Here is a 14,660-nt window from a genome sequence, read left to right as displayed (position 1 = left end):
TGAATTATACCTTGGAGAGGTGAAAAAAACACCAGTTAAAAATTTTAAATGGAAATGACATCATGCCTGGACTTTCATGCATTTTTAACTGGATTTTCTGGTTACTTATTACCTGAGATTATTGTTTTTCATGAAGTACAATTTGAAAATATAATTTTAAATGCTTAAAAATGAAATTCAATTACTTATATGCTGAAGTAAAGGGTTCCAGTCCCATTGTTAACCTTTTTTATTTTATTTTATTTTCATTTTTCTTTTGTTCTGTTTTGTGTGTGTGTGTGTGTGTGTGTGAAGAAGATTTGCCCTGAGCTAACATCTGCTGCCAATCTTCCTCTTTTTGCTTGAGGAAGATTGTCGCTGAGCTAACATCTGTGCCAATCTTCTTCTATTTTGTATGTGGAATGCCACCACAGAATGGTTTGATGAGCTGTGTGTACGTCCACACCTGGGGTTCCAAACCTGTGAACCCTGGACCAAGAAAGCAGAGCACGTGAACTTAACCACTACACCATTGGGCTGGTCCCTGAACTCCTTTTTTGATGCTCTTCCAGGGACGTTCACTGAAAGACCTCTGAGGCCTACCCACAGATATAAAGTTAAGAGTATAGGGGCTAGCCCCATGGCCTAGTGGTTAAGTTCGGCTAACTCCAGTTCAGCAGCTCAGGTTGGTGGGTTTGGATCCCAGGCACCAACCTACACCACTCCTCAGCAATGCTGTGGCAGCGACCTACATATAAATTGGAGGAAGACTGGCACAGATGTTAGCTCAGGGCTAATCTTCCTCAGGAAAAAAAAAAAAAAGTAGCACCTTCTAGGATTTGCCAGCAGGAATCTTTGGATTTCTTGTGTCTGCCAGACAGCAAGCAGGCTTATTCTATTTTCTTTCCTCTTAATCATACTTGATGTCCTCCACCCCTAAGCATTGAATGCCAATTGCATCTTCTTCCTCCCTCCCACCTTTCCCTGTGTTCTAGCTGATAAAACAAAAATATTGGACTCCAATAGTCCTGCCTTCAAATCTTGGCTCTATCACTTTCTAAATTACATCGGCCTGGCCAAGTATTTACTTCACTGCGCTAGTTATATTTTCCTTCTGAGCAGTGTGAAACTATCAAATGTTTATTTCTTCCAGCCCCACTAGGCCCAGTCTAAGAATGAGATGTCATTCCTTCTCCCAGGAACCTACCACCTGAATGGAAACTAATAATTCATTCTCATTCTCTCCCCTCCCCCTTGGATTATAAACTCTTTGAAGGCAGGGAATAGGCCTTCTATTTCATTTCTTTTCCCCCCACTGCTTATCACATTTCTGCTTTTAAAACCACCACAAGAGTTGCTGACTTAGTTGAGTACTGATTTAGAATTCAGGTCTAAATTTGGTTCTAGCCTCCATCATTAATGAGCTCTTCTACATTTCCTAACAATTTTCCCATATTTCACCTCCATATGAAAATGTGAAACAAATCAAAAATAGCTTTGTTAGTGGCTTAAGGCCTTGTCAAATTATTTACAAGACTATCTTCACAAGACTCCTATTTAAAAATCAATACTATATGAATTACATAACCTCAAATTATTCTATCGATTTTAGAACTTTCTTATTTAAGCAGCTTTGAAATTTTTACTCTTACTTACTTTTATGTATAATAACATTAGTATAACCATCAGAGCTAAAATCTCACCAACAGTTATACAAGTGTACTATGTTCACTGACAACAGGATTGCTGCTTTTTAGGAAGGGCGTTGTCAAGATGCCACAACAAATTATTTTACCAAAAAAAAGACCAACCTGCGGATAGTATTAGCTAAACAAAGTTGTTGGGGATGAGGTAATATATTCAATACTTAGTGTATGATTGCTTGTACATATTATACATTCCCTGCTTCAGCAAACCTTGAGTATAGAGTTTCTTTCAGTCAGACCTGGAATTAGGTCTCTCACTCATGTGGTTTCAATTAAGTTCTGTTAAAAATAGCTCGTAATATAAGCATTTTCATTTTTAGCGCTTCAACAACTTTACTACTTTTAATCCATAGAAAGGATAAACTTTGGGAAAAAACAATCAAAGGAAGTTACATAGTATTCTGGTGATGGCTCTTTATAGATAGCTGGAATCATCTATTTAGTGTACAGTCTTCTAATATAAGCTATCTGTTCTTATTTTACAACACAAATACATATGTATTGAAGAAGCATAAAGAAAAATATTTCCTTCTTAACTATTAAAGGTAAATTACAAGAATCTCAGTAGAATTTCAACACCAGGATATATCACAAATAATTAGAGGTTTCTGATCTTCGAATTTCATGCAATTTCAGGCAGACATTTTGTTTCACAGACTTTGACTTCATATTCATGTCTTCAAAGTAGTTTAAATTCAGCCACAGCTGCTACATCCTGCCATTTGTTTTTATTATAATATCTGGAGAAAAAAATATAACAATAGATTACTTCATATACATCACAAGCAGGTGTCCCATAGTTACAAATAACCAGTCCCTGAAGGAACGAACTCTTTTTTTTTTTTTGAGGACGATTAGCCCTGAGCTAACTACTGCCAGTCCTCCTCTTTTTGCTGAGGAAGACTGCTCCTGAGCTAACATCCGTGCCCATCTTCCTCTACTTTATATATGGGACACCTACCACAGCATGGCGTGCCAAGTGGTGCCATGTCCGCACCCAGGATCCAAACCAGGGAACCCTGGGCTGCCGAGAAGCGGAACGTGTGAAGTTAACCACTGTGCCACTGGGCCGGCCCCTGAAGGAGAGAACTCTTGATGCCCAGGCCACTCTAGTTTCACTCAGTCAAGCCTTAGGAAACAATTCCAGAGGCCATTGGAAAAAAAAAAGGAATAGCTGGCTCACTCCTTCCTGAACATGCTGAGAACACTTCTCTTTGGAGACACAAAGAGACCTGCTCAATAACATTCCAGTGGAAAGTGTAGCAAAGACAGCTGTCTGGGGCCATCATAAGGCCTCTAACCCCTGCCTTGTAACCTGGAGGAATTGATCCAGTTGTGCTTCTCATCCCTGCCTCCTCAGCCACCACCCAGGAAGAAGCCTCTCACATTTTCCTACCCACCATTCCTTTGCATTCTCCTACTCTTTGTTGTAGCTGAACCCACGTTCTTCCCAGTACAGAATTCTGGGGCTTCCCCCCATATCTTGTACCAGGAGATCCAGAGTAGAGGCAGCTTTACCTACTCCCATTGCCACTTTCTTACTAAGATACACGTCTTCCCCTGGCCTAATCAGCCTATATCAATGGTTCTCAAACTTCGTTGCACCTTAGAATTACCTGAGCTTTTAAAAATCCTTGATATCCAGGCCATACTCCATACCAATTAGATCAGAATCTCTGGGCAAGGGACTCAAATATCCAGGAAAGTCTGATGTGCAGCTAAGTTTGAACACGAGACCTATATTTTTGCTATTCAAAGTGTGGCCCATGGACCAGTAACTTCATCATCACCTAGCAGTTTATTAGAAATGTAGAATCGTGGGCTCCATTCCAGACCTACTGAATCAAAATCTCCATTTTAACAGGATCCTTAAACAATTCACGACTGTATTAAAGTTTGGGAAGCACTGGCTATTCTACCCTCTACTCCTCCTTATTGTTGTCTTTACTGACCTCAGACACTGTCTGCTCATTTATTAAAGACTTTGGAAACTGGGCCACAGTCATCCTCTGCATACCAACTTTTTTTTTTTTTGAGGAAGATTAGCCCTGAGCTAACCACCACCGATCCTCCTCCTTTTTGCTGAGGAAGACAGGCCCTGAGCTAACATCCATGCCCATCTTCCTCCACCTTATATGTGGGACGCCCACCACAGCATGGCATGCCAAGTGATGCCATGTCCGCACCCAGGATGTGAACCGGCAAACCCTGGGCCGCCAAGAAGCAGAATGTGCGAACTTAACCGCTGTTCCACCAGGCCGGCCCCTGCATACCAACTTTTGAGTAACTTCCCATTGGGTAAACAGCCCATTCAACTACCTAGTCTCACCTACCCCTGCTTAGCCTTCATACTTCCAGGGCTATGTCCTATATTTTCCCCTGACATCACCTAGAACGCATCATTTCTGATACTTCACAATACAAGAGACTCAGGAGTCATCCTCTAACTATCCTTCTCTTTCACTACCCTGTACTAGTACCTAATCAGTCACTAAGCCCTGACAATTATACCAATAAACATTTTTAGTTTACACTGGTTCTAAAATCCCAGATTTCCTGAATAAAATCACTGAAGAAGCAATGACCTGGGAATTTGCATCATTTTTTAAAAATTCCTTAGGTGGTCTGAGTACCACAATTTGAGATACAAAGCTCAGATCCTTATTTTCTCAACTTTGTTCATCAGGACTTTTGCAAAACTCCCAGCTGATCTTTTCGCTTCCAGGTTCATTTCTTTGCAAATTACTCCACACTTCTAGCCAGAATGATCTAATTAAAAAGCAATTTGCCCAGGATACAGTCAAAAGTCAGTATGGCATAGGAGGCTCTCCACGATCTGACCCCTGATTACTGCTCAAGACTAAGTTCTCAGAGAGTCCAATCTCTACTCCAGCCGAACATAACTACTTTCAGTTCCTTAACTACCCGAGGATGCTTTAAAGCCTCTGTGCATTTATTTATGCCGGTGCCTCTGCCTAGAAGGCCTATGCTCAGCATACCCCTGAGGGCTTCAGGTCATCCTTCAGAGCATTTCCTATCTTCCCTATGTACCCCAACAGGGTCTCACATATAACTCTATGAAAGCACCTGTGCCTCCTCTGGACTTGTATTACGTATCTGACTTCCTCTCTGAGCTACGAACTTCATAAAGACCACTATGTCTTTATCTTAATATTACCAGCAACTAACTGCATGTAGCACATGACATATAGACTCAATAAATATTTGCTGAATGAATGAACCAAACAACTGCAGAACTTCATCTTTTTATTCTATAGCTACATGACACCAAATCAACAGGCTTAAAAGGTCTCCATGATGTCAAGTTTGATTTCTTTTTCCCCAACAAACTAACTGGCATACTTCATTTCTGTATTTGTATTAGATCAATGTGTCTGTGTCAAGGACTACACTTAACTGATATATTTTTTACATGAGATAGCATAACCAAATCTATCATCAAATACAGTAACGTAGCACATATTTTAGGTTTGTTGTAAATTAATAAAAACAAAGGAATAGTTTTCAAAGAGAGAAAAGGAAATGTAGTGAGCTAGACTTCAGGAATTAACCTAACTTATAGAAGCAAATAATAATTATTGTAAAATGAATAATGAATATTCTACTACCAGCTTGAGATATGAATTTATAACACATCATTTATCATCTCTTCTGGAAATCAAAATAAAATATAAATCTTAAAATCTTACTATAAGGATAGCTACAGGTTCTGTCTGATTTTCCAAAAGGTATTGTTAGCTTGGAAGTGTTCCCTGACACTTCAAAGCAAAGTTAAAAGTATCCCCTCCTGGGTTCTTATAATGCCTTGTTCTACTTCTAGCTTATCACCTTATAGAGAACACTGTGACTATTTCATCACTAGTCTGTAAACCCCAGAGAGCTATGGTTGTACTCATATCCTAGCTAATATTGCAGTGCCGAATGCATGCTTGTTGGACAAATTAAAGTACCAATATACTAAACATCCATTGCTATAACTGTAAGAAGTACAAAGCGATGATTGCCCAAGCCTTTTCTTGGCGCAAAAAAAAAAAAAGTCTCTGTTTAAGTAGAATACAGAAGCCCAATGTGCAAAGCAAAGAGAAGTAAAACTGCTTTGTCTGGCTGGATGAACTGGGAAACTCAGAGCCCTATCTACTGTACCCACCATCTCCTATTTGACAACCAACCAGTCAAATTACTGAAAACTGAGAAAGCTAAGCAGTAGTTCTAATTCAGCCAGTAATCAGCTGTGTGAACGTGGGCAAGTCACTTATTGATTTGGCCAGGTCATTTTTCTTACATGTAAAATGAGCAAAATAGATTAGATCATTATATGCTTTCAAATTTTAGACCTTATTGGATATCCCTTTCAGCGGTCATCAAATTGCAGATTCCTGTGCCATATCTCTAGAGATTATAATTTACCAGGTCTACAGTGATTCTGGTGCAGGTAGTCAGAGGACCACACATTGAGAAACCTTGGGCTAGATGTTTACTAAGGCTCTTCTGTCTGGCTGTCACCATTCTTGGACCTCTTCTTGCCCACACCACCTCCTCTCTCACATCTTTTTTGGACTCCTATAGTGGTGTACTTTCACCAAATTTTTTCTTTAATCAGCATAGTGCCAGTTATTAATGAACAAGCAGCATACTGAACAGGGGTCCTAGACTATCAAAAGTGAACCTCACTCTGTAGTCCTGATTAGATTACTGCCAAACTAGCTAAAATGTTAAATGCCAGCACTAAAAATAGGCTGCTGCATGTTTAAAATAACATGACCACCAGTTAGCTTGTGGCTTTGCTATTTTTACTAAAGGAAAGGAGAGACAAGTGGCCAGAGGTTGAAAGGTAATTACTTAAATGAACAGGCTGCTAAATAAGGTGAGAGCCTAGAAAGAAGCCAGGAGGTGGCACAATTGATTCAACATGCATCAGGGGGTCTTTCTGTAAATTAAACTAAAAATTTTGGTCTGAACACTCAAAAGAACTTCCCAGACACATTTCTGTTTTGATTTATTGCACATTTAAACCCAGAATTGTGACATTAGCTGATGTCATAAAGAAAGATGAAAGGCCATAAAGATCAAATTAAAGAAAGTTTCCCTATTTTTACATTTTAACTTTTTACTAAAGTATAGCATACACACAGAGAAGTACACATAGGTGTACTGTACGGCTTGATGGGTTTTCACAAATTTAACTCACTCATGTAACCAGCATTCAGATAATGAAACAGAACACTACCAGCACCGTAGAATTCCCTCTTATAATCCTTTCGAGTTCATACCCCCACCCCAACAAGGACATTCACTATGGTTATTTCCATCATAGTTTAGTTTTGCCTACTTTGTACTAAATATAAGTAATATTAAATGCACTCTATTGTGTCTGACTCCTTATGTGAGATTCATCAATATTGTTACATGTAACTGTACATTGTTGATTCTCACTGCTATATAGCACTCCAAAGAATGAATATATCACAGCTTTTTTTATCCATTCCACTGCTGATGGCCATTTGGATAGTTTCCAGTTTGGGGCTTTTATCAACAGAGCTGCTACGAACATTCTAGTATACATCTTTTGATGAACATATGTACATATTACAGTTGGATATATTCCTGGAAGTGGAATTTCTGGGTCTCTTTGCACCTCAGCAAAATTTCTAAGGGTCCAGTGATACGAGAGATATGTCTCCTAAGGTAAAGGATAAGTTGTTGCATCTGGCCCCTCCTATAACAAAAAAAGAGGCACAATGCATAGTGGGCCTTTTTAGATTTTGGAGTCAACATAGTCCTCATTTGAGTGTACTAATCCAGCCCATTTACTAAGTGACCTAAAAAGATGCTGGTTTTGAGGGTCTCAGAACAAAGAAAAGGCTCTGCAACAAATCCTGGCTACTGTGCAATATAATCTGCCACTTGTACCATATTGATCCAGCAGATCCAATGGTGTTTGAAGTATCAGCGGCAGGTACAGATGCTGTTTGGAGCCTGTAGGTGAATCACAGCACAGGCCCTTAGGATTCTGGAGCAAAGCCCTGCCATCCTCTGTGGATAACTACTCTCTCTCTCTGTGTTTTTTTTTTTTTTTTTTTTTTTTTGAGAAACAGCTTTTGGCCTGCTCCTGGGCCTTAACAGAGACTGAATGCTTAACCATGAGCCACCAAGTTTCAAAGAGAGACAAGCTGCTCATCATGCATTGTGAGTTGTCTGATGCTTTAAAGTTGGCTGTGAAGAGCAGCACTCTGTTATCATATGAAAATGGTGTCTACAAGATTGGACTCAAGCAGGCTCTGAAGGCACAAATTATACAAGGAAGTGGCCCAAATGTCCATGGCTCCTACTCCTGCTACATTACCTTCTCTCTTCCAGCCTACACTCATGGCATCATGGGGAGTTCTCTACGATCAGTTGACTGCGAAAAAGAAAACTCAGCCTTGGTTTACAGATGGTTCTGCATGATATGCAGGCACCACCGGAAACTGGACAGCTACAGCACTACAGCTGCTTTCTGGGATATCCCTGAAGGAAACTGGTGAAGTGATATCCTCCCGGTGGGCAGAACTTTGAGCACTGCCCCTCGTTATTCACTATGTTGGGGAAGAAAAAATCGTCAGATATACAATTATATACTGATTCATGGGCTGTGGCCAATAGTTTGGCTGGATGGTCAGGGACTTGGAAGGGACATGACTGGAAAATTTATGACAAGGAAATCTAGGGAAAAGGCATGTGGATAAGACTCTCTGAATGGGCAAAAAATGTGAAGATATCTGTGCCTCAAGTGAATGCTCACCAAAGGGTGAGCTCAGCAGAGGAGGATTTTAATTATCAAGTGGATAAGATGACCTGTTTTGTGGGTACAAGTTAGCCTCTTTCCCAAGCCACTTCTGTCATTGCCCAATAAGATGATAAACAAACTGGCTACGGTGGCAGGGATGGAGGTTATGCATGGGCTCAGCAACATGGACTTCCACTTACCAAAGTCAACCTGGCTACAGCCACCGCTCAGTACCTAATCTGTCAGCAGCAGAGGCCAGTACCTAGTCCCCATTATGGCACCATTCCCTGGATTGATCAGCCAGCTACCTGGTGGCAGGTTGATTACATTGGACCATTTCCATCAGGGAAGGGGAAGCATTTTATTCTTACTAGAATAGACACTTAAACTGGATATAGATTTGCCTTCCTGCACACAATGCTTCTGCCAAAACCACCATCCAAGGACTTACAGAATATGTTATCCACCATCATGGTATCCCATATAGCATTGCTTCCGATCAAGGAACTCACTTCACAGCAAAAGAAGTATGGCAATAGGCCCAAGCTCATGGAATTCACTGGTCTTACCATGTTCCCTACCATCCTGAGGCAGCTGGTTTGATAGAATGGTGGAATGGCCTTTTTGAAGACTCATTTACAGCACCAGCTAGGTAGCAATACCCTTTAGGCTTGGGGCAAGGTTCTCCACAAGGTTGTATATGCTTTGAATCAGCATCCAATATGGTGCTGTTTCTTCCATAGCCAGGATTTACAAGTCCAGGATCGAGGGGTGGAAATGGAAGTGGGATCATTCAATATTACCCCTGGTGACCCACGAGCAAAATGTTTGCTTCCTGTTCCCATGACTTTACGCTCTATTGGCCTAGAGGTCTTAGTTCCAAAGGGAGGAATGCTTCCACCAGGAGACACAACAGTGATTCCATTGAACTGAAAGTTGAGACTGCCACCTGGCCACTATGGGCTCCTCATGCCTCTGAGTGAACAGGCAAAGAAGGGAGTTTTATTGTGTTGGCTGTGCGGATTGATCCTGATTTCAAAGGGGAAATTGGACTACTACTCCACAGTGGAGGTCAGGAAAAGTATATCTGGAGTACAAGAGATCCCTTAGGGCATCTCTTACTATTGCCATGCCCTGTGATTGAAGTCAACGGAAAACTACAACAACCCCACACAAACAGGACTACTAAGGGCTCAGACCCTTCAGAAACGAGGGTCTGTGTCACCCAACCAGTTAAAGAACCACGACCAGCTGAAGGGCTTGCTGAGGGCAGAGGGAATACAGAATGGGTAGTGGAGGAAGACAGTTATAAATACCAGTTACAACCACATGACTAGTTAAGCAAATATCTTTGTTTTCTTCCCTGTCTTATCCCCATACTATCTAACATAAGATGCATTAATAATAGTTAAATTTATATCACAGTACTCGAATTATGGGATATCAAGGAGAAGAGTAAACTTCACCCAAGGATTCTGCATCCTCTTCTAGGGAAGGAGTTAGCATATTTTTGGTTGTTTGTAGGAGAGTTGTATTAGATTACACAGAAGTATGACTTTGTTATTGTCTTTATTTGGGGATTAAATACAGTTTAAGGAAATGTGTGTTTAGAAGCCTTGAAAGATTGAATTCCTCTCCACCACTTGGTAGCAGTATGATCTTGGACAAATTGCATACTACTTTAGGCCTCAGATTCTTCATATATAAAATGAGGATAATAGTACACATTCTATCTATCATAAAGTCATAGTGAAAAACAAATGAGATATAATAAGGTGCTTAGCTCAATGCTTTTCATAGAGGAAGTGCTCAACCAACGTTAAGTGAATGTAAAAATATCTCCATATCTTTAAAAAGAATGCTACTAAAAATGAAACTCAACAACGCTAAATTTCAAAAGTTATAAGAGGAAGTATCCTAGATAAATACATTTTAAATCAACAGCATCAGATAATTTTTCAAAAGATGAAGTATTTGACTTTCAAAAAGTTATTTTACTCAGGTTCTGAAACCAATTAGTGTCTGGAGTGGAGTAACCATTTCATAAATGCTTTGTATTGTTAATATCTATGAAATGTGAATATTGAGACTATTTATCTTTGAAATAAAACAACATACAAAAATAGTACTACCAAACTTTTTACAACTTTATCATTTTCACTGTGTGCAAGAACCCCCCAGAAGACAATTTATAAATGCCCTTCCTGTGTATATAAGGAATTTACAATGAAAAAATGTTTTATATCTTCCAAAAAGTAGGCTCCGTATTCATACTATAGTACCTTGAGGAATATCTTTAGGAGGAGAATATGTCTTCTTCTTTACAATAACACTTTTACTTTTCACTTGTCTAGTTCCTGGTGATGCTCTAATAATATAACAGACTTCTGATGTTTTTGAAGGAACCTGAGAAAGAAAAAAAAGAAGCAGATATTTCAGAATTTTTCCTTCCAGGTACTATTTTTGTATGTTGTTTTATTTCAAAGATAAATAGTCTCAATATTCACATTTCATAGATATTAACAATACAAAGCATTTATGAAATGGTTACTCCACTCCAGACACTAATTGGTTTTCAAACATTTGCTTATTTAATACTCACAAGAACCAGGCAAGGTGGATTATATTATCCCCATTTGTAAAATGAAGAAACTTAGGTTCATAGAGGTTGGACAACTTATTTAAGGACAGAGAGATAGTAATGACAGAGTTGAGATTCAAGCACCACAAAGTGGGAGAGAAAGTTTACATGATTTACTGAACTAAAACACAAATTTAAATTTAATTCTGTGTCAAACACTAAATTTCTTTGATTTCCCAATTCAGTTAATTTTGACAATTTCCTATCAAGCAGTCTCTTGAATAAAGAAATACCACATCTTTCAGAAGTGACATATCTTACTTCTTAGAACTCAGAAGTAGAGATATGTATTTATCAAGGGCTATCCCATTTTAAAGAAAGCCTGCATGGAAACCTCTTCTACTGTAAAATTCATATCATCCTCTGTGGTGTACGTCTGCTATTTTCCTGCCCAGCATTCATTTTCCATCCTTCTGGTACTAAATAGTACTACAGTTTTCTTGGAAGAATCTACTCATTCTACCAGCCTGCACACCACTCCTTCCTTATAGATCAGGAGGAGCTGAGAACATTTCTGAGCAGTGAGATGGCCACATGACCCAGCCTAGCCAATCAATGTATTCCATGCCCCTGGAAATAGTGACTGGCTCAGACAAGGACACTGTAAATGGGCCAGCAGGAAGAAGGAAATGCTGAACCTGATATTCTGGTACTAATCCAGAATCCTTAAAGGGGTCCAAAGTGGTCCCAGATTGATACCCAACCCTAGCTATAGCTTTTGTAGTAGAAACAGATCAAATCCTCTTAGGAAGATGGGATCCCCAATTTGGGCCCATAAGATTCTTATCAAATAAGAGCAAGGAAATAAATGATAAGGGTCAAGGTCAGTGTCAGAGTTGTTCTTCAAGATTCAGCTCAGAATATTTCCAAACAGAAATGATGGCCAAAGCACATTTCACCTTCTCCTATAGTTTCATTATAACAACAATAAAGGAAGTACCAAACTCACGCGAAATCAAGCTAACACGTGTAAGACCGTACAGACATATCAAACAATGGATTTAAGCCGCCAGAACATCAGATATTAGAACTGTCAAATCAGAGAGAATAACAATGTATGAAATGATTAAAAAATTAACAACTGAAATCTCACAGATGAGCAAGTAATAAGAAACTATCAGGCACAAAAAGCAGATTTGAAAAAAAAACGAGAACTTCTTGAAATGAAAAATAAAATTCTTGGGGCCGGCCCCGTGGCCAAGTGGTTAAGATTGAGCACTCCGCTTCGGCGGCCCAGGCTTTCACCCGTTTGGATCCAGGGCACGGACATGGTATCACTCATCAGGCCATGCTGAGGCGGCATCCCACGTGCCACAACTAGAAGGACCCACAACTAAAATATACAACTATGTACCAGGGGGATTTGGGGAAAAAAAAAAAAGACGATTGGCAACAGTTGTTAGCTCAGGTGCCAATCTTAAAAAAAGAAAAATTGCTGAAATAAAAAATTCAGTGGGAGGCTTAAGCAGTAGAAATGACAGCTGAAGAGAGAATTAATGAAGAAATTACCCAGAATACAACAAATAAATGTAAAATATTCAAGAGAGGTTGAAAGATATGGAGGATAGAAAGAGGCTTAACATGCTAATTACCATTCCAGAGAGAATAAAATAGGTAACAGCTAAGAAATTTCACAAATTGATGAGAGATATGAGTCCACAGATTCAGGAAGCCCAATATCTCAAGCAAAATTAGAATTAAAAAAGAACAGCAAACAAAAATGTTAATCAATTTACATACACATTCCAGTGAAATTATACCGTATCCAAGATAAGGAGAACTTAAAAGAAGCCAGAAAGAAAAGATATATCAGTCCCCAAGACTACCATTAGGCTCAACAATTTGCTAAAAGGACTCAGAGGATTCAGAAAAGCTGTTATACTCCCAGTTATGGTTTATTACAGCACAAGGATACAGAATAAAATCAGCAAAGCGAAAAGGCACATAGAGTTGAATCCAGAAGGACAAGCTTCCAGTTGTCCTCTCCTACTTGAGTCACACGGACAGCATTTAATTCTTCCATATGCTAAATGTTGGCAACCAGGGAAGCTCAGTGAGCCTTGACATCAGAGTTTTTATTTGGAGTCAGTCACATAAGCATGTGGGGCCTGTGTGATTGACCTGAGCTACTCAGACCCCAGTCCCCCAGAGGTCAAACTGATACAAGGTGGCCCAAAGTCTCAGGCATTAGGGTGTTTACCATAAATCACATTGTTATCAGAAACTATCTGGCTGTGGCTCAGGACATACAAAGACACTCTTATCAGGCAGGATACTTCAAGGGCTCAGAGGTCATCTCCCAGGAGCCTTGCCCCAAGACAGTCCTGAGGATCTTGGGAATGTGCAGGCTTGCTGAGCTAACCCTTTCCAGCATACATATAATTTACAAGGAATGAAAGTTAGACTAACATGGGCCAGCCCAGTAGCACAGCGGTTAAGTGCACACATTCTGCTTTGGGGGTCAGGGGTTCGCTGGTTGGATCCTGGGTGCGGACACAGCACCGCTTGGCATGCCATGCTGTGGTAGGTGTCCCATGTATAAAGTGGAGGAGGATGGGCACGGATGTTAGCTCAGGGACAGTCTTCCTCGGAAAAAAGAGAAGGATTGGCAGCAGTTAGCTCAGGGCTGATCTTCTTCAAAAACCAAACAAAAAAAGAAAGTTAGACTAACAGAAGAGTCGCAAAAGCAACATGGAAGTCAGAAGACAGTGGAACGATACCACTGATCAAAGAGCAGAGAGAAAAATCACTGTCAATACAGAAGTATGTACCTAATAGATGCGGAAAAAATATTTAATAAAAATCATATTCACATCATAGTGAACTAGAAATATGGGGAAGTTCTCAACCTAGTTAAGGATGTTGGTGGTCTTGTGTATTGTTTCTCAAAGATTTTTGGTTTTCCTTGGAGAAGATGCACTCTCTGGCTCCCTTGTGGTTTAGTAAGGCCACGTGACCATTTCTGGCCAGCAAGTTTTTTTTTCCTTTTTCAAGTGCAATGCCTTTTAATACACAGTAAATAAGTACATGATACAAAGTGATACTTTGACATCACAGTTTCAGACGAAGACATTCCCCCAATTTATTCTATGTTTCTAGGTAGAAATTATGATGTGGAACACATTTGAATTGTGCACTGTATTTGGAGAATACATAATGTTTTACTCTGTATAGCATTTCATATGTCTCTTCAGTCTATCATCTGTGCACACTTTTCCCACATGTTTCAAAGTATTTTGCTGTTTAGTCTTTTAAAATTTTTTTTTTATTTTTTAAGGATTGGCCCTGAGCTAACATTTGTTGCCAATCTTCCTGTTTTTTTTTATCTTCTCCCCAAAGCCCCCCAGTACATAGTTGTATGTTTTAGTTGTAGGTCCTTCTAGTCCTGCTATGTGGGATGCTGCCTCAGCACAGCTTGATGAGTGGTGCCAGGTCCACACCCAGGATCTGAGCCTGTGAAACCCCAGGCTGCCGAGGCCAAGTGCGTGAAATTAACCTCTTGGCCATGGGGCCAGCCCCTGATGTTTAGTCTTTACTTTTCCCTCCA

General features: G+C 39.8%; 1 protein-coding gene across 1 annotated transcript in view; it reads right to left on the bottom strand.

Moving 5' to 3' along the window:
• Positions 1-2,393: 2,393 nt before the first annotated feature.
• Positions 2,394-14,660, bottom strand: part of MEIKIN (meiotic kinetochore factor) — a 91,831-nt gene continuing 79,564 nt past the window's right edge. The window contains exons 12-13 of the mRNA XM_046667793.1: positions 10,755-10,878; positions 2,394-2,425 (exon numbers count right to left, since the gene is read on the bottom strand). Coding sequence (XP_046523749.1) covers positions 2,394-2,425; positions 10,755-10,878 — 156 coding nt within the window. The remainder of the gene's footprint in view (positions 2,426-10,754; positions 10,879-14,660) is intronic.

This window comes from Equus quagga, chromosome 7, assembly GCF_021613505.1.
Source record: "Equus quagga isolate Etosha38 chromosome 7, UCLA_HA_Equagga_1.0, whole genome shotgun sequence".
NCBI classification, from domain to species: Eukaryota; Metazoa; Chordata; class Mammalia; order Perissodactyla; family Equidae; genus Equus; species Equus quagga.
This window is presented reverse-complemented; position numbering and strand designations above follow the sequence as displayed.